The sequence below is a fragment of the Cucumis melo genome, chromosome 6 (assembly GCF_025177605.1).
Source record: "Cucumis melo cultivar AY chromosome 6, USDA_Cmelo_AY_1.0, whole genome shotgun sequence".
In the NCBI taxonomy this organism is placed as follows: domain Eukaryota; kingdom Viridiplantae; phylum Streptophyta; class Magnoliopsida; order Cucurbitales; family Cucurbitaceae; genus Cucumis; species Cucumis melo.
In genome coordinates this window covers 35,205,191-35,230,547 of record NC_066862.1, presented here as the reverse complement: position 1 = coordinate 35,230,547, position 25,357 = coordinate 35,205,191, and the positions used below count along the sequence as shown (strand labels likewise).

Below are 25,357 nucleotides of genomic sequence, written 5' to 3'. Positions count from 1 at the left end.
TCTGCCTCATGTTCAGCTCCTTCTGGGTGAAGAAGTACTTCAGGCTCTTATGGTCAGTGAAAATCTGTATCTTCTCACCGTACAGATAGTGCCTCCATATCTTTAGTGCAAAGACCACTGCTGCCAACTCCAAATCGTGGGTAAGGTAGTTCTGCTCATGACTCTTCAACTGACGGGAGGCATAAGCAACTACCTTACCTTGCTGCATCAGAACACAACCCAGTCCCTTTTTGGAGGCATCACTGTGGATCACAAAGCTTCGTGACCCATTGGGCACTGTCAGGACTGGTGCTGCTTAAGCTCCTAGAAGCTACTCTCGCAAGCTGGGCTTCAAACAAAAGGGGTTCCCTTTCTGGTCAACTGGGTCAAGGGGCCGGCTATACGTGAGAAGTTTTCCACGAACCTCCTGTAGTAACCTGCCAAGCCCAGGAAACTACGAATCTCGCTAACTATAGACGGTCAAGACCAATTGGTAATCGCTTCGATCTTTGCTGGATCCATAGAAACTTCCTCACTGGACACCACATGTCCAAGAAAAGATACCTTCTTCAGCCAGAACTCGCACATGGTGCAAATGCTCCTCATGCTCAGCCTCAGTCTTGGAGTAAATCAAGATGTCATCAATGAAAACTATGACGAACGAGTCTAGGAAGTCCTTAAACACCCTGTTCATCAAGTCCATGAATACCGCAGGAGCATTAATCAAACCAAAAGACATCACAATGAACTCGTAATGTCCGTATCTCGAACGGAAGGCCGTCTTAGGAATGTCACTGTCCCTGATCCTCAACTGGTGGTAGCCTGATCGCAGGTCGATCTTAGAAAAGTTAGTGGCTCCCTGCAACTGATCGAACAAGTCATCAATCCTGGGCAAGGGGTAGCGGTTCTTAACTGTCACCTTGTTCAACTCTCTGTAGTCAATGCAAAGGTGCATCGACCCATCTTTCTTCTTCACAAATAACACTGAGGCTCCCTAAGGTGACACACTGGGTCGGATGAAACCCTTATCCAGCAACTCCTGCAGCTGTACCTTCAGCTCATTTAGCTCGGCTAGAGCCATTCTGTAAGGGGCCCTTGAGATAGGAGCAGTGTCCGGCTCTAACTCGATGGCGAAGTCTATCTCCCTGGGAGGCGGAAGTCCTGGAAGCTCGTCGGGGAAAACATCAGGGTACTCCCTTACCACTGGTTTGGAGGACAAGGAAACTTCTGGCTCTCTGGTATCTACTACGCTTGCCAAGATGGCCCAGGTACCCTGGCTGAGTAGTTTACTAGCCTTCATGGTTGAGATGACCATGGGTATACATACCATGCCTGCCCCCTAAATTTGAAACTAGGCCCAGAGGGAGGATTAAAGACGACTTCCTTACCAAAACAGTCTATGCTTGCATGGTTAGCTGACAGCCAATCCATGCCTAAAATAACATCAAAATCCTGCATGTCTAACACTAGCAGGGTCACGTCTAACACATGATTCGCTATCTCTACCCGACATGCCTTTATTTTTTCTTTAGACAACAGGACCTCCCTAGATGGAGTAGAAACAGACAAAGCACTACCCAGCGGTTCTACCTCTAAACCCACATGCTGAACAAATACAGAGGATATGAACGAGTGGGACGACACAGAGTCAAACAGTATAAAAGCATAATGCCCCAAGATTGGGAGCGTACCTGTCACCAATGTACCAGCTCGCTCGGCCTCCTGACGGGTAGTGGCAAAAACTCTTCCCTGCTGGGAAGCAGAAGGCTGGTGCGGTGTCGTCTCAAAGGGTTTTCGAGGACACGCGTCAGTGGTGTGCCCCGGTTGTCTGCACCTGAAGCAAAATCCGCTTCCGGCCAAGCAACGACCTCCATGGACTCTGCCACAGGTAGTACAGACGGGTAGCTCTCTCAAAGTTCTTCCGGCTGCTGCAAGCTCCCGTCGGTGCCTCTGAAAGACACCTCCTGAACTTAGAGTTCGCTGCGGTACCACGTCAGGCTGCGACTTAACCTTCCTCTTCTGTCCCAGGGCTGATCCTCTGCCGGTAGCCTTAGACAAATCAGTTCTCTCATGCAGGCTCAAATCCATTGCTATGCGTAGTGCATCCACAAGAGTGGCTGGCCGGAGGGCTCGGACAATGCCCTGAAGGTCTAGTCTGAGACCTCTAACGAATTCCTCAGTCCTGGCAGCCTCATTCCTTACCATATTGGGAGCGAAACGGGATAGCATGTCGAACTCGGCGTCGTACTGCTCCACGGTCATGTCGCCTTTCTTCAAGTTTAGGAACTTTTGCAGCTTGGCGTGCTTCACGTTAGCAGAGATGAACTTAGCGTAGAAGTTCTCCTTGAACTGCTCCCAGGTTATCTTGCTGACGTCGCCCCTTAGCATCCTCTCAGCAGTCTCCCACCAAGCGGAGCCCCTATCCTCCAAGAAGAAAACTGCACACTGCACCTTCTGGTCTTTTGGGCACTTCATGTACCGAAAGATAGTCTCTATGGACGTCAACCACATTTGGGCCTTTGTGGTGTTGTCCATGGATCCATCAAAAGTCTTAGGATTATACTTCCTAAAGTCTCTCAAGTGCTTGGCCTCAGCCGACAATTAAACTGGCACGCGCTGAGCTTCCACCGGGGCTGGAGGAATGACGGTCTGGGCATTAACAGGGGCGGCCTGGTTCAACTGGACAGCGAGGAAAGGCGCTAGAGCAGCTTGCAGCATGTTCTGATAGCGCTGCTCCATTGCGGAGAGATCCGCCTGGGTGACCGGTGCGTTAGGATCCATCGCCGGCATAGCAGGTTGCTCCTCCGGCTGGCCACGACCGGCTCCTCTGCCTCCCCTACCACCTCCTCGGCGTGCACCTCTACGTGGCGACCTTCTCCCTAAATTTCACCAACAAAAACTTTTCACCACAAGAACATAACACTCAGATTTCTATGGCTAGTCTATTCAGGCAAGATTATAATCTTAACAATAGCAAGGCTTTGAGACATACCTGGCGAGTGACGAAGGACCGTATAGCCATAGGGTGCAGTAAAACCAAAACAAAACAATGACTTACATCGTAGGTCAGTCTACAGAACCTAAAACACTGGGCTCTGATACCAACTGTAACGACCCAACTCCTTATACTGAGTCAAAGTCATTACTAAATGTAAATAACATGATTTAAGTCATATAGTTTAGTGAAAACAAATAAAACCTCAGAATTTTATTTATAAAATCAAATCAGAGTAATGTGCAAAATATAAATAAAAATTAAAATTCTACTCGGGCCCTATCTACTTTTAAAGAAATGAAATAGTAAATAAGGAAGAAAAATAAAACTCAAGTACTAAATGTCTAAAACGGAGTAGAAGTAGAAGCCCTATGGCTCGCCACGGTCACTTCTGATCGCTCACCAGCTTGCCTTTGCCCCTACCTCGGCCGCTACCTGAAAAACATGACATGGAGAGAGTGAGTATAAAATACTTAGTAAGGGGCCCACTACTGGACCCACTAGGTGCCTGTTAGCTTCCTATTAGAGCCCTGAAAATGGTACCCAAATATCTGGCACGTTCCCGAACACGTGCAACATGCGCTCCCGTAGGAACGAATCGGGCTGTAGTGAATCCGGGTGAGCACTCCCGGGGGAGCACCTAAGACATACTGGTCTGTAGTGAACCCGGGGGAGCACTAAGACAATCGGGCTGCGAGGATCCCGTCGAATCACTCGAATCATATCTATATCCATGCTAGACTGGCGTCCCGTCGGACTGTACAGTCCTAAATAGGTGGTGAACCCGAAGGACACCTATGTACGTACGACTCTAATAGGCTAAGCTAACAAGTACCCTGACCATAGCATACATATACATAACATCATCATGTAATCATATCAGTCTAATCATCATCTCACACCTCACCTCAATATCCAACATACAGTCATAACAGGTCACGTCATCACAATATCATGCCATCATATAACCACATCATCAATCACATCATGCTCTCATTAATTACATGTGTTATACAGTCTAGTCCTTAACATGCGGTCTCATGGTTCTAATCACAGAGCTAGTAGTAGAAATCTCTTACCTGGAGATTTGCTCGACGAGTCCTAACAGCCAGAAAATGTGCTTTCCAAGCAGCGAGGTCCTAAATGTTCAATACGCCAACTTTCATGATTAACTCGCCAAATGACCCAAGACCCAAAAATATAGTTGAGACAACTTACCCTAGGTCGATGTTGCAACCCTTGTGCCCTTGCTGCAGAAATCCAACGCTCCAAGTCAATTGGTCCAAGGTTTTCCTTAAAAGAAATAATTTAATTTAGTCCAAATTAAATTATTTAGGTTGAAATTCAAGTCTAGACAGGGTATGCAAAGAAACCCATTTGGCTTACCAAAATAGGTGTAAAAGGACCGGGACAGACTGGCGGCTAAACGACAGGCGGGTCGACTCGACTAGAGAAGCACGAACCGGCTCGGCTTGAAGGCTGGGATCGGTTCGAACATGGCCCAGGCAGGCGCAGCGTGGAGAAGAGCGGCTCGGCTACGACGCGGGCTCGGCTCGGCTTTGGCGCAGGTGCTGTGCGCGTGCGGACGCGGGTCGTTCGGGTCGCGAGGCGGAGGCGCGACTAGGTCAGGTTTACGCGTGAATGAGGCACGGGTTTCCGGACTCGGGCGGTGCGACGGGTTCACGGGGCGATCCGACTAACACCGCGGCTTCGACGACTGGGCTTTAGCGGTGCTCGGCAACGGCTTGTAAACGGGGTTTCGGCTGGCGAGACGCGGCGGCTTCCGATCCGCGAAGGCGACGGCTTGCGAACGGAGGAGTTCGGCTGGCAAGATGCGGCGGCTTCCGATCAGCGAAGGCGACGACTTGCAGACGGAGGAGTTCGACTTGCAGGGCTACGCGGCTTCGCAACTCCCGACTCGACGCGGCGGCGCGGGACGGACGAGGAACCGGCTCGAGATTGCGGCTGCGGTCCCATACGAACTGGCTGGAATCCGGCGGCGAGGGCGGCGGCGCGACGAAGCTGTGGTCGGCGGCTAGGGTTTCAAAATTTCTTTAGGTTGCTCTCTCTCACTCTTTTCCAAAAAGTTTTTACTTTTTGTACACGGGTCCCAAGGTTCATTTAAACACCACTTACTCTACCTTCTCTCTCTTTCCCTAAATCTCACCAAATCCCCTTTCTTTTCTCCTTTTAAAAAAATTATTTCTTTCTTTTCCTCAAATAAATCCTCACATCTCTCCCTTAACCAACCAACCTTAATCTTAACACATAACTTCACCAATTTATTTCCAAATAAAAAAAATTAATATCCAATCAAAATAAATAACTCTAAACCTTAATTAATTACAAGGTCAAAATAATCAAATTCCTCAAATAAATTCGAAATTTCCATAATTACTCTTAAGACGATAAAATGAAAAAAACCAATCTGTTGGGGCGTTACATTTCCGATGCCTTGTTGGTCATGTGTCGGAAATTCTTCTCCCAACGCATTTCTTTCGATGTGCGTTTCAACACAGTAAACGACGTCGAGAAAAGATATTCCAATATTTTTTAGCTTCTTCCAATGTCGTTGTACGTCGGGAGTCCCCCGGTTCTTATAGTGTTCCACTGTAAAGAAAATAAGAAAGTCTTAGGGCTCAAGCGGAAGAGCTTTGCTAGGAGACAAGAAAAAAGAGTTGTTCTGCTTATTAGGCGTTTAGCGCGTTACCTCGGGAGAAATATGCGGTGAATGCCTAGGTAGTACAACCTCTATTTAGTCGCGGGACACGACATTTAGGGCGGGGTGTGGCAACGTGCTGCTAATTGAAATGTCTGGGTTGCTCTCTAAGGTTATTCAAAGAAACATATCTAAATAATAAAAAACGACAATTAAATACAAAAACATAAGAATTATAAAAATTAAACGGATAGATAATAAAAGTTATTTCATTTTTGCACAATGACCCAAGCTTAACCCTCTTAATCGAATAATCAATGGTACACATGTCATGATAGGGTTATGCTATCACCACCAACACACTTTACTCTCATTACTACCATGCCTTGGTATTTATATACGGCCTTTTAAAATAGCTAAATTCTCTAATATGGGATGAAAGTATTGTCCTTTCCTTAAAGGTGTGGGAATCCGTGAAAATAGCAAATATGAGAATAGAAAATAGAAAAATAGCAAACTGTTTGTTTTTTTTATTTATGGCAAAACTAACGGCCATAAATATTTTTCTACTTTTTTGGCCCGAAATTACCTCTCCACGGATGACAATTGTCCATATAAAAATACAGTGTATTTGTTGAGATCAAAAAATCAAACAAAATATCACATATCACGAATACAATGTATTTGTAAACACGCCCACTTATGATAATTATAAACAAAATCAAAAAATTATTATATTGTTTTAGAGATCCCTAAACATATTCAATTGGTTTCAATATCCTCTAATTATCCCGATAAAAATCAACAAATTAACGAAAAATAACTTCAAATATTCAATTTTTTATTTTTTGAATTATAGATTCAAAATTATATAATGCAATAATTAATTAGGGAAACTTACATAAATGTAATAAAACACCAAACTATTTACTGTTCGTATAACAAAACCCATAAAGTTAGTCATTTTTTAAATATTCCAAGTTTGTCCTTCTATCTTTCTTTTGTGATTCGTCTTCCTCCTGCGATTTCATCTTTCTTCTTTCCTTTTTTTTTCTACAATTTCTTTCCATCATCTTTCTTATTTTTCAATTATTTATTTACGTCGTTTAATCTTTCCATCATTTTTCTTCTTTTCCTCTTTTTTTTTTTTTGCTTTTTCATCGTCTTTTTACCTTTTCTCTTCTTTTTTTCACTGCGATTTCTTTCCATCATCTTTCTTCTTTTTCTTTTTTTTACGTTGTGTACAAAAAATAGCAAAATCTAAAAGATCGTGTATAAATAATCTAAAAAAATCATTTAGATTGGAGTAGCCAAATGTAAACTATTCACAATCGTGTATAAAGAATCTTGAAAAAAAATCATTTAGATTGAAGTAGCCAAATGTAAACGATCGTTTAAAAAAAAAGTAAAAGATCGTGTAAAAAAATATCGTGTATAAAGAATCTTGAAAAAAATCATTTGGATTGAAGTAGCCAAATGTAAATGATCGTGTAAAACAATTAAACGATCGTTTAAAGAAATCTAAATGATCGTGTACGAAAAGAATTAAAAAAAATCGTGTACCAAAATTTGAAAAAAATCATTTAGATTTGGGTTCTTAAATCTAAACGATCAAATTTGTAACCAAATTGAACGATCGTGTAATAAAATTAAACGATAGAATTGAAAATATATATTGTAGCCATATTTAAACAATCGCGTATAAATGTAGTCATATCTAAACGATCGCGTATATATTATAGAAATATCTAAACGATTGCGTATCAAACAATAACCAAATCTAAACGATCACAATATATTACGCGCGCGTTATTGATGGTGTGGTTGATGAGACATGTTTGGTATTTTACACGGTTAGCCTCTAGGCTTTTTACGTTTTTGGAATAGTTCTATATAGTGTAAATATTTTACCGCTTTTTTATATTTTTTAAAAGACTCCAATTATTTATTAGGATAAAAATTAAGAAATTAAGGAAAAAGAATTTCAAATATTCAATTTTTTCCTTTTTGGAATTATACCTTCAAAATTGAATCCCTCCCTAAAATCATGGTAAATATAATGAAATAATTAATTATTAGGATAAATTAAACATTAAGAAATTAACGAAAAACAATTTAAAAGATTCAATTTTGTACGCACATAGATACCAATCCTTCCCTAAAATCATGGCAAATATAATGCAAATAATTATCTTTGGTAAATTAGTTAAGTTTAAATTCAAAATTCAACCCTTCTTAAAATCATGCCAAATATAATGCAAATATTAATTATCTAGAATAAAAATACCGAAATTAAGGGAAACTAAATTAAAAGATTCGATGGGAAGCAACGCGTGAAAAACAATATTCACAATCAACTGGAACAAATGAAAGAACACAGATGGCCGCAGAAATGAAAATTTGAGAAAAGAAAGGAGGAAAGGATATGGTTAAAAGGAAACAACTGAGGAAAGAACCAACATAATTTTTTCTTTTCTAAATTATTTACCAAAAGAACATACATAATAAATTAGGTTTACATTCTCTTAATTTTAACATTTTTATTTTCTAAATTATTTATGAAAAATCTTTAATTTTGCCTTCCTAAGATTAGATTCATAAGATTATGCCATAAATACATTTTCTTCCTTCGCCCTAGTCTACCATATCTTCTTAATATCCAACTGCTCATCAAACTAAAATGTGAGGGCTACATAAAAAGGAAAAACATATACCATTATTGAACCCATGGAGTCCGTATAACATATGAAACAATAATATAATTTAATATACATCCCTCTTATATAGAATTTACCAGTTTTTGGACTAACTCAATAAACGTGTTCCCTTTGAATTTTTTCGATGGCTTTACAACGAGTGAAGAACGTATTCAATGGTAGATGGATTGAGTCCTCCCGATATATTGACTATCACGTCCTTGATGTATATGTTCCAGTTTCATTGTCGTTCCAAGAATTTGTAAACTACATCCAACGTAGACTTTTTTCAAATTTAGAACTTTCTGTCTCTAGGTTGACCGTTTACTATACTAATTGCAACAATTTGAACCTCATTCGGATTGTTGATGGTAAGGATGTGTCTTGGATTATGTTAGTTATATCGAAATTCCCAACAATGATGTACTTGTTATCCTTGACACTGTATCTGCTATTGATATTGGAAATACCCCGTATTTGAGAGATGACATGAAATTGCTTTGAATTTCATTAGGGGTACTCCGAAGGACTCGTACGCCATGATGTCTGCATTTTCAGATGCATTTATCCGAAACAACCCAAGTATAAAAACTACAAATACTCTATATTTTAACAAAAAACACAAGATCAATCTAGAAATATACGGTAATTCTAAATTATTTTATTTGACTGTTTTTAGGTACATATACGGCTGAAGAAGCAGATGATGAAGGTTGGTCGTTTAATACAAACAAACGAAGGTCAGTGGAAAGCGATCTTGAATGAGAACGATGGAAAGCGATCTTAAGTGGAGAGCGATCTTAAAAGGGTCGATGGAAAGCAATCCTAAAAGTCACCGCAACATGAGAGAATAGAGATGGCTGCGCGTATCTTAATTGACGGTGGAAAGGGTTTCAAAAAGGAAGGGAGAAAGCAATCTTATTTTTCGAAGGAAAATAGAAGGTTTAAAAAAATTCTAGGATTTTCTTGGACAAGTAAAGTGGGTTGCATGCAAAAGATGAGATGTTTTCCAAAAGATGTTTTTTTTTTTTTTGGGCGGGGGAATTAGAATATTCAAGAGTGTGCATAGTTTGTGTTAATTATAAGGTATTTGCGGTTTTTGTTACCATTGTATTTAGAAATCAAATTTGTCAATTAGGTAGAGGCATTTAAGGCATAGTCCTTTCATTTATTATTTAAAAATTAATTGTTTTAGTATTTTGCTAATTTAAAAAGAAAATTGTCATTTATCCAAAATAAACCTTATATTTTGCTATTCTTCTTGTCGTCACTTGTGGTTTGCTTATTGACCCAAGCCACAAGTCATTTTAAACCCTTAGGGTGTGTTTGGGCCTCGGGTATGGGGGGAAAAGAAAAAGAAATTTGGGCCAAACCTTGTTTGGCCCAAGTGTTATGGCAAAAGGGGATTAGGAAAACCCTAATCCCCATATCCCCTATTTTATCCTACTATTCAGCCGCCGACTGCCTCTGTTAACCCTACTATTTTCCGGCCGCTTTCCGTCGATTTCCCTGTGTTTTCCGTTCCCTTTTCGTCGCGTTATCTTCGATTATCTCCATTTTACCTATCTCTTCTCCCTTCCTCTTCCTCTTGAAGTTGATTTTACCTATCTTCGATTATCTCCATTTTGTTGAGAAAGTTTGCTATATTTCACCGATTCGTGACCTCCGAAACGCATTTGCTCCTCTTATCCTCTACCCGAAACGATCTGTTCGTGTTCCATTATTTTACCCTAATCTCCCCGAAACGCCTCTCACCCTCTCTATTTACGTTTCGTTGATCGGTTGCGACGAATGTCCGTGACCTCCGAAACGCTTCTCATCCTCTCTATTTTTCGTTTCGTTGATCGGTTGCCACGAAAGTGCGTGACCTCCGAAACGCTTCTCATCCTCTCTCCATTTTTTCATACCATTTCGTCCATCGAACAAACCATTGCCGCTCCCCACTCCTACCGATCGTATAACCAGTTTACTGCACTTTTTTTCTTTAACCGAAGGGGTATGTTGTCATTGATTCTACACTAAATCGAGGAAAGGAACTCGAGTAGGGGCATGGGAGCATGGCAGTGGTTATCGGTGTGCACCAAAGGTATGACGTGCCTATGATGAGGATTGTGGTGGTGGTTCTGATTTCATGTTTCCATGTTTGTTCTTATTTTCAGTCGATTATGCATTCATTTGTTCTTCATACTGCCAGTGATGAGTTCAATTATATATTACTGATTCTGTTCATTTTGTTTTAAATCTTTGTTTGTCAACTTTGTTAACCATCATCCGACTGTTGTTGTTGATGTTCATATGTGATAAATTCTGGATTTCTTTGTTGTTGATCTTTGTGATCAATTGTGTTATTGATGTTCAATTCTGGATTTCATTTGATTTTTGTTTCCTCTGTCATCATTTATGTTGGAACTCTGGCAATCTTTTACAAGTTGTTAAATTTCATTTCATTACAATATTTGCCACTGCCCGTATGTATGTTAGCTACTGTTTTGAAATTAACAAAACTTGCCACTGCCCGTATGTATGAATTTTTCTTACTATCGATGAATTTGATAGTCATTACATCAAAATTAATTAACATTATTATTTAAGAAAAGTTGATTGTATATGTAAATGAATAATAATAACATAGTGAGCTATAGAAAATTAAATAAACGAAGATGTTTCAACAATATTATTGAGATATTCATGTATGTAATTTGGGTGGTAATGTTAAATGGAAATAGAATTCAAAATAATATTTTTGAACTAACTTTATTTTATGTAAGATGTAGTGGGTTACAAAATTACTAGCTTCCCTAGTTAATTTACAAACATTTTGGTTTACAAAAAATTTAATTTAGAAACTCCTTCAATTATTTTACAACAAAGTAATGGCAAATATATTTTACAAACTCCTAAAAAATGTATATTTATAAACATAATGTAAAGAAATTCTATTTATAAACCAATTTTACAAAATTTCTCCATTAATTTATAAACCAATTTTACAAAATCTCTCAATTAATTTACAAATAGCACCTTTTTTTTTCATTCAAATAAATTATGTTTATTGTTATTATTATTATTTTTTAAGAAACAAAAATTAGTTTAAACTCCCATTATTAATGTAAAAAAAAATGTATATTTATAAACATAATGTAAAGAAATTCTATTTATAAACCAATTTTACAAAATCTCTCAATTAATTTATAAACCAATTTTACAAAATCTCTCAATTAATTTATAAACCAATTTTACAAAATCTCTCAATTAATTTACAAATAGCACCTTTTTTTTTATGTCATTCAAATAAATTATGTTTATTATTATTATTATTATTTTTTAAGAAACAAAAATTAGTTTAAACTCCCATAATTAATGTAAGAAAAATGTATATTTATAAACATAATTTTACAAACTATTTACAATTAATTTGAAATTAAATAAAATTTCAAAACATATTTTCGCATTTGTGTCGCTTCTAAATGCATTTCCAATGGACGAACACATAATTAGTTTAAAAAAATGGGTTTCCAAATATACGTAATGAAGTTTCCAAGAACGTATTTTCAAAAAAGTAGTACAAGTCAATTACTTAATTTGTAAACATATTAAGTTAGTTTACCTTTGACGATATTTCCAAAATTTCAAAACCTAGATTGGTAGTATGTGATTACGTTAATAACATTTGAAATTAACACGTTCTTAGGATTATTTTCCAACAGGGTGTGAATCTATAATTTATAATGGATGAACATGAGTTGGCGTCTATTGTAAATGCGTTCATAGCATCCCAACGACAGTTGTTACTAATGTTGGAGCTTTTGAAGAACGATACGAAGAGGATAACGCACATCCCGTATGAAACTAGGCATAGGATTAGACAGTTAGCTTACTTTCGCATGATTCATGGGTCAGACCTTGTCTGTCGCCAAAGTACGAGAATGGACCGAAGATGTTTCGCCATTCTGTGTCACCTACTGAGGACCATTGCTGGACTAACGTCGACGGAAGTCGTCGATGTTGAGGAGATGGTAGCAATGTTCCTCCACATTCTTGCGCACGATGTGAAAAATCGTGTCATTCAACGAGAGTTCATGCGGTCGGGCGAGACAATTTCCCGCCATTTCAACATGGTCTTGTTGGCTGTCATTCGACTTCATGACGAGCTGTTGAAAAAACCACAACCAGTGCCTAATGAATGCACAGATCAAAGATGGAGGTGGTTTGAGGTACACATTTGTCTCGAACTACGTACTTCCAACACAACGACGTTAGTTCTTCTCAATAATTTTTAGTTATGCGGTGCAGAATTGCCTAGGTGCATTAGATGGCACGTACATAAAAGTCAACGTTCCAGCAAGTGACCGGGCTAGGTATAGAACACGCAAGGGGGAGGTGGCCACAAATGTACTTGGCGTGTGTGACACGAAAGGAGATTTTGTTTACGTACTTGCCGGTTGGGAAGGATCAGCTGCGGACTCACGCATCCTCCGTGATGCCCTTTCAAGACCTAATAGGCTTAAGGTGCCCAAGGGTAAGTAACAAGGGCATTGTACCTATGAATGGAATTTTAGAAGTAACAACTGCGACATTTTAATCGTGCATTGTGATTACAGGCTATTACTACTTGGTTGATGCCGGGTACCCAAATGCGGAGGGTTTCCTGGCACCATACAGAGGGCAACACTATCACTTACAAGAATGGCGTGGCCCTGAAAATGCACCTTCAACGTCCAAAGAGTTCTTCAATATGAAACATTCTTCTGCTCGTAATGTAATCGAAAGAGCATTCGGTGTCTTGAAGGGTCGATGGGCGATACTGCGGGGAAAGTCATACTATCCTGTAGAAGTTCAATGTCGCACAATACTCGCATGTTGTCTCCTCCACAACCTTATCAATAGGGAGATGACAAACTTTGATATAGAAGACAACATAGATGAGGTTGATTCCACCCACGCGACTACTGCTGCGGATGACATACATTACATAGAAACGTCGAATGAGTGGAGTCAATGGAGGGACAACCTTGCAGAAGAAATGTTTACTGAATGGGAGTTGCGTAACCAATAGAAAAATTAAAATGTCGCAGTTTTTGTAACATGATTATTTTGAATGTATTGGTTAACCAATTAACTTACTGCCAAACTGTTTTTCAGCAGGAGTCCATTGTACTATGAAATTAATTGTATGTATGTTATCTAATCATACGGAACTTAATGAAACTAATATGTTTTGCGTTTTACGTCTAGCATGACAAGTTCATCGAGACTACCTAAACATACTTGGACTAAAGAGGAAGAGGCAGGCCTCGTGGAGTGCCTCGTGGAGTTGGTAAATGCTGGTGGGTGGAGGTCCGACAATGGGACCTTTCGTCCCGGGTACTTAAATCAGCTGGCGAGAATGATGGCGTTCAAGATCCCAGGTTCTAATATCCATGCTTCAACCATCGATAGTCGAATCAAATTGATGAAGAGAATGTTTCACGCACTTGCGGAGATGCGTGGCCCAAACTGTAGTGGTTTTGGGTGGAATGATGAAAAAAAATGCATCGTCGCTGAGAAAGAAGTCTTTGACGATTGGGTAAAGGTGCGTTACTAGATATTTGAACACTTGTTTGATTATTTGAATACATGGACTAAAAATTTATTATTGCACTTATACAGAGTCATCCGGCGGCGAAAGGCCTCCTTAATAAGTCGTTTGTCCACTATGACGAACTGTCGTACGTGTTTGGCAAAGATCGTGCAACAGGAGGTCGGGCTGAGAGTTTTGCGGACATTGGGTCAAACGATCCTCCTGGGTATGACGCATTTGCTGCTGATGCTATGCCAGATACGGACTTTCCGCCAACGTACAGTCCGGGTTTGAACATGTCGCCTGATGATTTGATGGAAACAAGAACCGCTAGGGTCAGTGAACGTAGAAATGTTTCAAGCGGGTCTAAGCGGAAACATCCAGGACATGCCACAGATAGTGGGGACATAGTTCGTACTGCCATTGAGTATGGAAATGAACAACTTCATCGCATTGCTGAATGGCCTATCCTACAACGTCAAGATGCTACCCAAACACGTCAAGAGATTGTTCGACATTTGGAGGCCATCCCTGAGCTCACATTGATGGATAGGTGTCGCTTAATGCGTATACTTATGCGTAACGTCGATGACATGAAAGCTTTCCTTGAAGTTCCCGACCATATGAAGTACCCGTACTGCACCCTCATTCTTCAAGAAAACCAATGACTAGTTAGTTTGTTTTATTTGTATTAATGAAACTTTTCTTACTTGGACTATATGTTATTCTTCTAACTTGTTATGTCTTATTATATAACGAACTTTAAATTCTGTTGAAGTTAATTAGTTTGTAGTTTCGTTTCGCTTTAAAATGTAATGGTATGAATTGTTGTATTATCCTATTAATGTAGTGTTTTCGTTCAAGTTTTCTTTTTACAATATTTATAAGTTGGTAATACGTGGAAATAATTTGGTTTAAATACGGTAATGAATTTACGGATTTACGAATTAATTTTGGACGACATAATGTAAGAGAATTATATTTTCAAAACCTAGTTACAGAATTATGTTTAGATTATTCTAATTACATAATTGAATATTGATCATGAAAAAAAAAATTATATATTTTTTATTCTTATATTAACATTCCTTATTTAAAAAAAATAACATAAATCTAATTAACGTAATCTTTGTCCCAAACAAGTTTTATAATAATACTACAATCATAACTCTTCCTCCAAACACATTTTATAATAATACTATAATAATAATCTTTCCCCCAAACACATATTATAATAATACTACTATAATAATTCTTTCCCCAAACACATATTATTATAACACTACTATAATAATCCCTTTCCCAAACACATACTATTATAACACTACCAATAATAATTCTTCCCCCAAACACATATTATAATAACACTACCAATAATAATTCTTCCCCCAAACACATATTATCATAACACTATCAATAATAAATCTTCCCCCAAACACATATTATCATAATCCTAGGATTATCATAATCCTTTTCCCCCATAACTCTTTCCCTCCCCCAAACACACCCTTATAGATAATATGAATAAATGAGAAAATATTAGATAGAACATTATATGAGGCTGAAAACGAATATAGTTGTCAATTAAATAGAACAAAACGTTCGAAATATAAAAGATATGGAACAAAAAAGTCCGGCCAGCCATTCACAAAGGAAGATAAATGAATGGATGACATATGAAGCCGGCAACTAATTAAAACAGCCTCTAAAATGCCAACAACGTGTTTTGTATTTGTGAAACTTTTTTGAGTACTAAATTCCATAGAAATTTCCATAGAATAATAAAAAAGTAAAAAGCTTCTACATTTTTATTGTATAAAACGTTTTCTCATCTTTAGATGCTTTCCTTGGTAGCAATTATTTCTGTACACTCCGTATAAATATGGTTGAATCATAATTTATTTTTCTTTGGGGCAAATTCTCTTTATTAATTTCTCTATAGAAATACATTAATTTATTTTTGGTTGGAGCCAGTAATGTATATAAATAGATATATCCTGAAATAAATCCACATGTTATTTTACTAAAATTATTCAAGTTCAAACACTGCAAAGTCGGAAAGTAAAGATTTTTTTAACTAAAATAGAGATATGAATAAAACTAGAGTAATTATAATGTATAACAATTTAAAAAAGAAATAATTAAGTATATAATAATACTTTTGAAAAGAATTGTACATATAGCAGAACTTATTGGTGATAAACTTCTATCATCAAATAAGCTCTTATAAAATTTGATAAATTTTGTATTTAAAAGTTGTTATATATGTTAATATTTTGATTTATATTTGCACCAATCACATGAAAATATGGACAAAGCAAAATTATGCAACAAACAGACAAATCTGTCCAAAAAGCTAAACCTAATTCCTTTCCCATCATTCCCTCTATAAATTTGGAGAACATGTCTTCGTTTCCTCCCTCACCAAAAAGATAAAGCTAATTGCTAAAGCTAATTTCAACACCAAATATATATAGATTTTTTTTTTCTTGAAAAACAGAATGAGTTCAAACGTATCAGCAATTCCAAACTCTTTCGAGGTGATTCGAAGGTCTGCACAATTTCAAGCAAGTGTTTGGGGAGACTATTTTCTTTCCTATCATTCTCTTTCTCAGGTAATAATTAAAGTTGTTTTTTAAAATAGCAAAATAAACCAAAAAAAAAATCCATGTTTTTTTGTTTTTTGAATACTTGATTTATCGATAGTAGTTTTTCTAACGATATCATTATTCATTGGCCAAGATATCGAAAAAATATGTTGCAGTTTGGTTTTTTGAATACTTGATTTATCCTAGTATATATATATATATATATGTAGCTAGTGTTTTGGCAATTCGATATTTATTTATTTGTACTGACATATAATCTCAAACTTAATTACTTTGGTACATTGTGTTTTAAGGAAGAAGGCAACAAGGCGATAGAAAAACAAACAGAAGAATTGAAAGAAGAAATAAAAAGGGAGTTGAATTCTACAACCAAAGACGAACCTGAGAAATTGAGACTCATCGATTCAATCCAACGCTTAGGCGTTTGTTATCATTTCGAATATGAGATCAACAAAATACTTGAACAACTCCATCATATTACTATTACTTCAAAAAATAATGGTGATGATCATCCTTACAATATGACCCTCCGTTTCAGACTTCTAAGACAACAAGGCTACAACATATCATCGAGTAAGTTTGTTAAACTTACCCTGACCTTGTTGGAGGTTTCTATGTTCAATCAGAGATTTAATTAATATAGATGTCAAAGAATGAGGGTCGTATGTTCAAATGACTATAATGTCATTTTCTCACTAATTAACTTTGTTTTTCACTAGTTATAATGTCATCTACAAATTTTTAAGCCCACAATTGACGGAGGTATTTAAGTGGTAGTATATTGAATTTGTCATTACCCTTGAGATTAAAATTTTTTGTTAACCAGTAATATAACAAATTAAAAACATATATTATCAAACTCTTAATACTATACTTAGATGCATATCATCTTTATACCTAAAGTGGGCTAAGAAAAATGAATGCAACCCAACATAAGGCATGTAATACTGTTGATCATAAATGTATGGAGTGGCCAATTATTGTAAAATAATATTCGATCTTCCTTTCGCAGAGTCATTCGAAAGGTTTCGAGGCAAATGGGAAAGTTCATACGATAAAAATGTAGAAGAACTCTTGAGTTTATATGAAGCATCGCAATTGAGGATGCGAGGAGAAGAAGCATTAGACGAAGCGTTTCGTTTCGCTACCGCTCAGTTGGAAGCCATTGTCCAAGACCCAACAACCGATCCAACGGTCGTAGGGGAAGTCTGCCAAGCTTTGAAGTGGCCGATGTACAAGAACCTACCAAGGCTTCAAGCAAGACACTACATTGGTTTGTACAGCGAGAAGCCATGGAGGAATGAGAGTTTGATTAACTTTGCAAAGATGGATTTCAGCAAACTGCAAAAGCTTCATCAGAAAGAAATTGCTTACATCTCAAAGTGAATAGTTTTAAAGTTTTGATGTGTCTTTGGTTTGATTACTATTAATTATGTTTAATTTTTCAATTTTAAAGAAACATAAATGATTAACTTAGTTCGATTGGAACAGGTGGTGGGATGATTATGGTTTTGCTGAAAAGCTATCATTTGCAAGGAACAGGATTGTGGAGGGATACTTTTTTGCTCTTGGGATATTCTTTGAACCTCAACTTTCAACTGCTAGACTTATTATGACCAAAATTATTGCTATTGGATCAGTGTTAGATGACATTTATGATGTTTATGGCACTTTCGAAGAACTCAAACTCTTGACGCTTGCATTTGAGAGGTGGGTTTTCTTTCTTTCATTGTATCTCTCTCTTCTTCTTTTCTTCTTCACACAAATTGGTTTTTTAAAATAAATAATTAAATAGGTCCTGTTTTGCAATAAGAATAAAAAAAAATGTAAACTAAAAAGTAAAGCTTATAAATATAATACAAATTTTGTTTATGATAAACACTAAATAAATTTTATTATATTTAAAAATATATCATCGGTTTTGTAGTTTGAAACAATTATCTAAAATATGACACCGAAAGCCTGAATAGTTTTAAAACTTTTAACAAAGATAATGCATAATATTGCAACCTAAAAAGATAAGATTATCTTTAGGATAATTATTAAATAAAAAAATGGAAAAGAAAAAGAATCTAACAGACTTTTGTTGTAAATAGATTAAATTTTTTTAATATATTTAAAAATGCAACATCCTGTTAAAATAAGATGCAAATTGACTGAACTACCAATTGTGTGAAAATTGTAAAACATATTTGATTGTCATTTATATGAAATTTACAATTTCATCCACATGTAAATTGGTAGGATAGATGATGTATAAAATTGAGCATGTAAAAGAGTTTTTATTTCTCAAAAATAAATAGTAAAAAAATAAATTATTATATAGTTTAAAGAAAAATCGTTTGAAATGATAAAAATGTTAGCAAATATATTTACCAACATTGCAAAATTTTATTTCTATTAGTGGTAGACTATGATAAATCTATATACATATATGTCACTTGATCTATCCTAGTCTAATGAATATAGAAAATTTTTATTATATTTATAAACAAGTTGGATTGATTTTGTAGTGTATATTTGAAAACACCCTTATTTTAAATAATATCATGAATTTCTCTTAATTCTTGCACATAAATTGCCTTGCCATTTCGATTCATTCTTAAAAAAATTATTTTATGAAAACTTTTGAAGTTTGGAAATTAATTTTTAAAATAAATTTCAAAATTGTTCCTAAAACCAAAGAATGAAGTAACTAAAAAAACTTTTTAAATACAACATAAATATCACTATCCTCGATAATAATTGATAGACGTATATTTATTTGCTTTTGTTTTTAAAGAACTTATAAATTATCCTTACTTTTAGTTTGATTTACTTATTTATATATTTGTTAATTTTTCTATAGGCCAAAATAAATATTATGTTTAAGTGATATAAAAGTTTGTACTGTCAAACAAAAAATAAGTATATTTCATCTAATATAGTATTTAATTTATACTATTAAATTTGAAGTTAATTAATATCCCTACCAAACATATTATCCTATTCACATCTCGACATCCACCAATTATTTCTACTTTTCTCACTCCCCTATGCATCCAAATTTTCTCTATTTCACTTATACATTGTCTTCCTTAGGTCTTCGGATAAAAAAGTTGAGCCACATGTTTTCATTACAAAAGTGTAGGACTTGTTTCATAATCAATTCATTCTTTTTATTTTATTTTATTTTATTTTTAAAATAATTATACTTATTTTCCTCTCAACACTTCCAATAATTTTTATTTTTCTTTTCAGCCAAATTAAAAAAAAAATCAAGTTTTTAAAACTTACTTTTTCTAAATTACAGCTTGAGTTTTTTAGAACATTAAATAAAAAAACAGATAACAAATAAAGAAATTTAAATGTAGACGTAGTGTCTATAAACCTAATTTTTAAAAACAAAAATAAAATAACTAAATGACTGTTAAACAAGGTAAGATCTTTTAAAATTTCAATCCAAAAATATTATAAATAATATCTTTAGTTAAAAATTTAACTCAATATACTATAAAAGTCTCATGATTTAAAGGTGGTTAGTACGCTCATAAGTATTAGAAATAATTACACCCACATGGACGTAGCAAATAAAGCAAAATTTTCAGTTTTGGTACGTCGTTTTTTCTTTTACTTTTTTAAAAATGAAATTATTTCACATCCACTAATCCAAATGTTGTAGGTGGGTCTAATTTTTTTTTTTATTTATTTATTTACAATTCAACACCTCCACATTCCCCAACCAATTTGGATTAAATCTAAAATTTATGTTATCAAAATTAAGAACCAAAATTTAAGAATTTCCCAATTATTTTAGTACTTTATAAACTTTTTTAACAAGAGTCAGAGGGATCATTCATCAAATTGACAAATCACAAAAATAAACAAAAATGTTTGAATATGAAATAGATTGAATGCAAAAGATTTGTTTTGATTGACAAGTTGGGAAGAAATGTTTTAGTTCAAGCCGTTTCATTTAAACTTCTTTGAACTATTTAAAGCCGTGGTTATAGTCAAACATCTTAATTAATACTCAAATGACTTATTCTTAAAGTTAAAACATTTTATTGTTATATATATATTCATATATAATTAAATTTTTAAGGATATTTTTAAATATAGAAAAATAAATTAAAATATTTACAGAATCTGTCAAAACTTTAGATTCCATCAATGACAGATATTGATAGTCATTGATAGACTCTTATTAGACACTGGTAGAAGATGAAAGAACGAGAAGACTTAGGATGTAGAAGATCATTTGAGTGAGTTTGACAGGTTTGGATTCTAAAATGTTCCACGATTATTAGTGTATATATAGTATTGATAGAATCTAAATTTTTGTAATATTTAGTCAATATTTTCACCAATCATTTACCATTTAATTACAATAACTTTCCTATATTAGAAGTAAAAGAAATGTAATAATGGATTATTTAATTTTGCAGATGGGATAAGAGTGAGACAAAAAAACTTCCAAAATATATGAAGATGTACTACGAGGCTTTGTTAGATGTTTTTGAAGAAATTGAACAAGAAATGAGCCAAAAGGAAACAACACCATATTGCATCCATCAGATGAAAGAAGCGGTATGAGATGGATAAAAAATTAGAAGATAGAAAAAGTAATACAAAAATTTTTAGAAATATTAGGAGTGAACACTTAATCTTAAACATACCCCTTAAATGTTTATTAATCAATGTTTTATATTTTAAATTTAAGAAAATAGCTAAATATAAAATGATTTAGGGAGTAAATTTTGAAATTTGAACTATATGAGATCCTTTATTAATAAAAACTATATGAAATTGCAAGAAATTACTTTTAGAGAATCTCTGCATCTTCTCGCCTTCATCAAGAGAAAAATCCATAGCCTAAAAATTAAATCCTTTTTATTTACTTTTTTACTTCTTTTTTTTTTTTTTTTTTCACTTCAAGTCATTTTGAAATCTTTAATAGAACTCTTTTTTCAAATCACTTTGAAAAGTTTCATTTAAAAATATAATTGCAATGTTTTCGAAATTTCAAAATTAAATCTAATGATTTCTTTTCTCATCAATATATTCTAATAATTTTATTGTTTTTTATAAAAAAAATATTCCTAACTTACCGTGAGTCTCACTTTCGAAATCGAGATTTGATTCAAAGAAAGAATGATTTAATCAATATTTTTTAAAAAATATTTTATTCAAATATTATCTTATGATAGGTGTTGAGAAATTGTAATAATCTCCCGTTCTCTGAATGTGAGGAAATTTTCCTTAATATAATCTAATTGATGGAATGTTTTCCATTTTATTTTATAGGATTATTGTTTCAAATATTGAAGTGCTCACCATTGAAATAAGACATTTTTTAACCTTATTTTTTTTAAATGAATTTTATTTAAATAATTATTTTAATTCAAGATATAAAATTTGACCATTGTTTTCTAAAGGAGTGTTATTGGAGTGCTAACACTTTCCTGATCATACACAAATGACTCTAAAACTTTACTCTAGTTTTTCGTAGAACATTTTTCTATTGATTTTATTTAAAAATTATTTATTTTCTTCAATCACACAATAAAAAGAATCGGTGGCAACTCATTTTTGTTTTATTTTAAAATTAACCATTTTTAGGACATCAGCTGCTCTGTATTGTGTCTAGCACTTGGTGATAATAATTCATTCGAAAAATAATAAAATAATAAATTACAATAATAAAAAATAAAGAAACACTAATAATTTTAAAGTCTAGTGATGATTCAACACTGATTAAGATTGTATAATTTGTAGACAAAGGAGCTTGGGAGGGTATTTTTGGTAGAGGCCAAATGGTGTAAGGAAGGATACACCCCAACAGTAGAAGAATACTTGGATATTGCTTTAATATCTTTTGGCCACAAATTGCTTATGGTAACAGCTCTCTTAGGAATGGGTTCAACCATTGCCACACAACAAATTGTTCAATGGATCACCTCCATGCCTAATATTCTCAAAGCCTCCGCTATTATTTGTAGGCTGATGAACGACATCGTTTCACATAAGGTTAGCTACACCATTCCTAGTTCCGTAATTATCTTTACTTTACTAAAGTACATATGTTGATCGATAAATCATCTTTGATTCATAGTTTGAACAAGAGCGAGGTCACGTGGCTTCTGCCATTGAATGTTACATGGAACAAAATCATATGTCAGAGCATGATGTCCTAATTATATTAGGTAAACAAATAGATGAGTTTTGGAAGGATATGGTTGAGAATTATTGTGTTGTTGTCACCGAAGAAGAGGTTCCAAGGGGTGTTCTTATGAGAGTTTTGAACCTTACAAGATTATTTAATGTGATTTACAAAGATGGAGATGGATATACACAATCTCATGGTTCCACAAAAGCCCATATCAAATCTTTGCTTGTTGACTCTCTTCCACTCTAGGGCTTTTTAATTCAAAAGCTTTCTCTTACACGTAAATATTCTTATGTATATGTTTTGATTATTGTATTTGTATGTTTTTGTATATGTTTATAATAATGTTCATATTAAATATTATCAACAAATGTGTGGTCTATAGTCTTTTACATAATGTTATCATTAAATATAATACAGAAAAGTAGGTGGTCCATATTTATGCGAATGTGACATCTTTTCATTTTTTGTTTTCAAAAGAACACATGTCATTCTCTAGTTTCCAGGTGTATGTTGTTATCCTCTCTTCTTTTGTATTTTTAGTACATAGAACTACTACAAAAACGATATAACTTGACATTTTTTTTTTAAAGTCAGGTGTATTTCACGTTTTAAAAAACGTTAAATAATTCCATATCAAGAATAAGAAAAATGTCATTGACCGAGTATAAGCATAAAGTTGAAATTTACTTAATGTGCTATTAATGTCATCTATATGAAAATAGTTGACTTGTTCTACGTGTCAATTATCTAAATTCTTGACAATTATTATCAATCAAGATTGTTTTCAACTTTGACAGTTTTTAACTATGAAATATAACTTTTTCTTGACACTAAAAAAACTGGCAACTTAATTATTACTTGATACGTTTTGCTTATCAAGTTTGTATATGAGTTGTAATATTAGAAATTACATGCACAATTGTTCCTGTTTTGAGGTCCAACGATCAAATTAAATATATAAGACAAACAATATTTATCAACAAACTAAACAATTAGTCCACACATTTCCAATCTCGTCAACCATATAAGCAAATAATCACTACAAGAAAGATCTCTTTCAATGGCGCAAAAAACATGTTGCTAAAGGTTAAAAAGTAGCGGTGAAAGTATTAGCAACTTTGAAACACTTGTTGCTAAGAATACCATTGTAGCCACGTAGCAAAAGATTTTAGTGACATATTCACCGCACATGACTAAAAGACAACTTTAGTGACATGCACACATTACTAAATACCACTTTTAGCGACATGTTATTTGTCGTTATCAGCCTTAATACAATGGCATTGCAAAATTTATCACTGAAAGTTAATAACATTTCAAATTTAAGATAATTTTATTTTAATTATCTTGAGTTATTTAAGTGATAAGTTGATTAATTAAGAATAACTTGGTGGTGGATGTTATTTAATTTTAATTGGGAAATTAAGAAAGTGTTAATTCAGTGGAATATTTTGATTAAGTAATTAATTATATAGAAATATACATAGGTATATGTCTCACAACATAAAAATGTGCTATCTAGCTCTACCTATTTTGAGATTGTTTCTATATTTTATGTGTTTATTTGGTTATTTTATAGCTAGGTTTCGAGCATTATGAAGAAACTTGAGCTAAAAAGGGCCAACTTTGAACCCTAACAAAGTATTTACGCCAAAATACCTAAAAATTACGAAACTACCACTAAAAGAAGTGTAAAATATGTTTTTTTTTTTTTTTTTTGTGATAGCGCCCCGGTGAGGTTGTAGCGTCGCAACACCATCGCAAGATACAAATCTGTAGTTTCAGTATGTAGATCATATATTTTGATTCGAGAGGCTGTTTTGGACGTATGACCACTCATTTTCTTCGTGTTTCTATCATCTATCCAGCTTTTAGATTTTCTTTCATTTATGCTTTGTAATCAAGCCAAAAAAATGCAGGTCTCTATCTTTTCCACCATTATGGGAAGGTAAGATCTTTGTTCTATCTAGTTTCGAGAATTTTAGAGTAACCTATTGTATTGTTTGGAGTATTTTGATAGTATGACTGGTATTTCACTGTCTATGGGTTTTACTCTTGAGTTATTAATTGTTACGAATTACATTTTCTTGTTATTGATTGACAACCAATGGTTGATTGTACAATTTCATGCTTTAAATTAATGTATAATAGGTGACATTTAATTATATATTAATCTCCAATAAACAATAGGCTAGATAGGTTTGTAATTTGTGGTCAACAACAAAGACCATTGTTCTATTGACTTAAGGACAAACGACATTAAATTTGTAATTAGACTTTTCCTGTTAGAAATTTATCCTCGTGTAATCCCTAAAGCATAATGCAATTAGTTAACTTGATTAGGATGCTTCCCATCTAATTAAATTGGCTAATTTGATATTTAGGACCATTGGTTAGCTTTTCTAATCAATTAGGCTAGCCACATGTAAGAAGTAATAAAAATCATATATTGATAATTATTCGATGGTCAAAATTGCATTGAGTGATTCCATTCAACTAAGCTAGAATGTTTTATTTGATTGCACATCTATTCTTATTTTTCTTACACTTTATTCATTTGAATCTTAAACCACACCAACACCTCATCCCATTGATCACTTAAACTAAATGATTAACTTTCAGAAACTAATCTTCGTGCTTCTCTGTGGATCGATCCGATCTTGCCAAATGTACTACTTAGTAGTCTAGGTAGTATTGATCGGTGTAAT

General features: G+C 34.4%; 1 protein-coding gene and 1 long non-coding RNA gene across 2 annotated transcripts; one reads left to right on the top strand and one right to left on the bottom strand.

Annotated features, from left to right (window-relative positions):
* Positions 1-5,235: 5,235 nt before the first annotated feature.
* LOC127150032 (uncharacterized) lies at positions 5,236-5,989 on the bottom strand. Its single transcript, XR_007821962.1, has 2 exons — positions 5,685-5,989; positions 5,236-5,584 (listed from the first exon to the last, which is right to left on the bottom strand). It is a non-coding gene; the product is annotated as an uncharacterized LOC127150032 (long non-coding RNA).
* A 10,401-nt stretch (positions 5,990-16,390) lies between these two features.
* Positions 16,391-22,895, top strand: LOC103493391 (alpha-farnesene synthase). Its single transcript, NM_001297455.1, is given in 7 exon segments — positions 16,391-16,504; positions 16,792-17,071; positions 17,511-17,880; positions 17,990-18,208; positions 20,926-21,067; positions 22,256-22,507; positions 22,593-22,895. Coding segments are annotated over 7 exon segments (1,680 nt in total).
* The last annotated feature ends 2,462 nt before the right edge of the window (positions 22,896-25,357 follow it).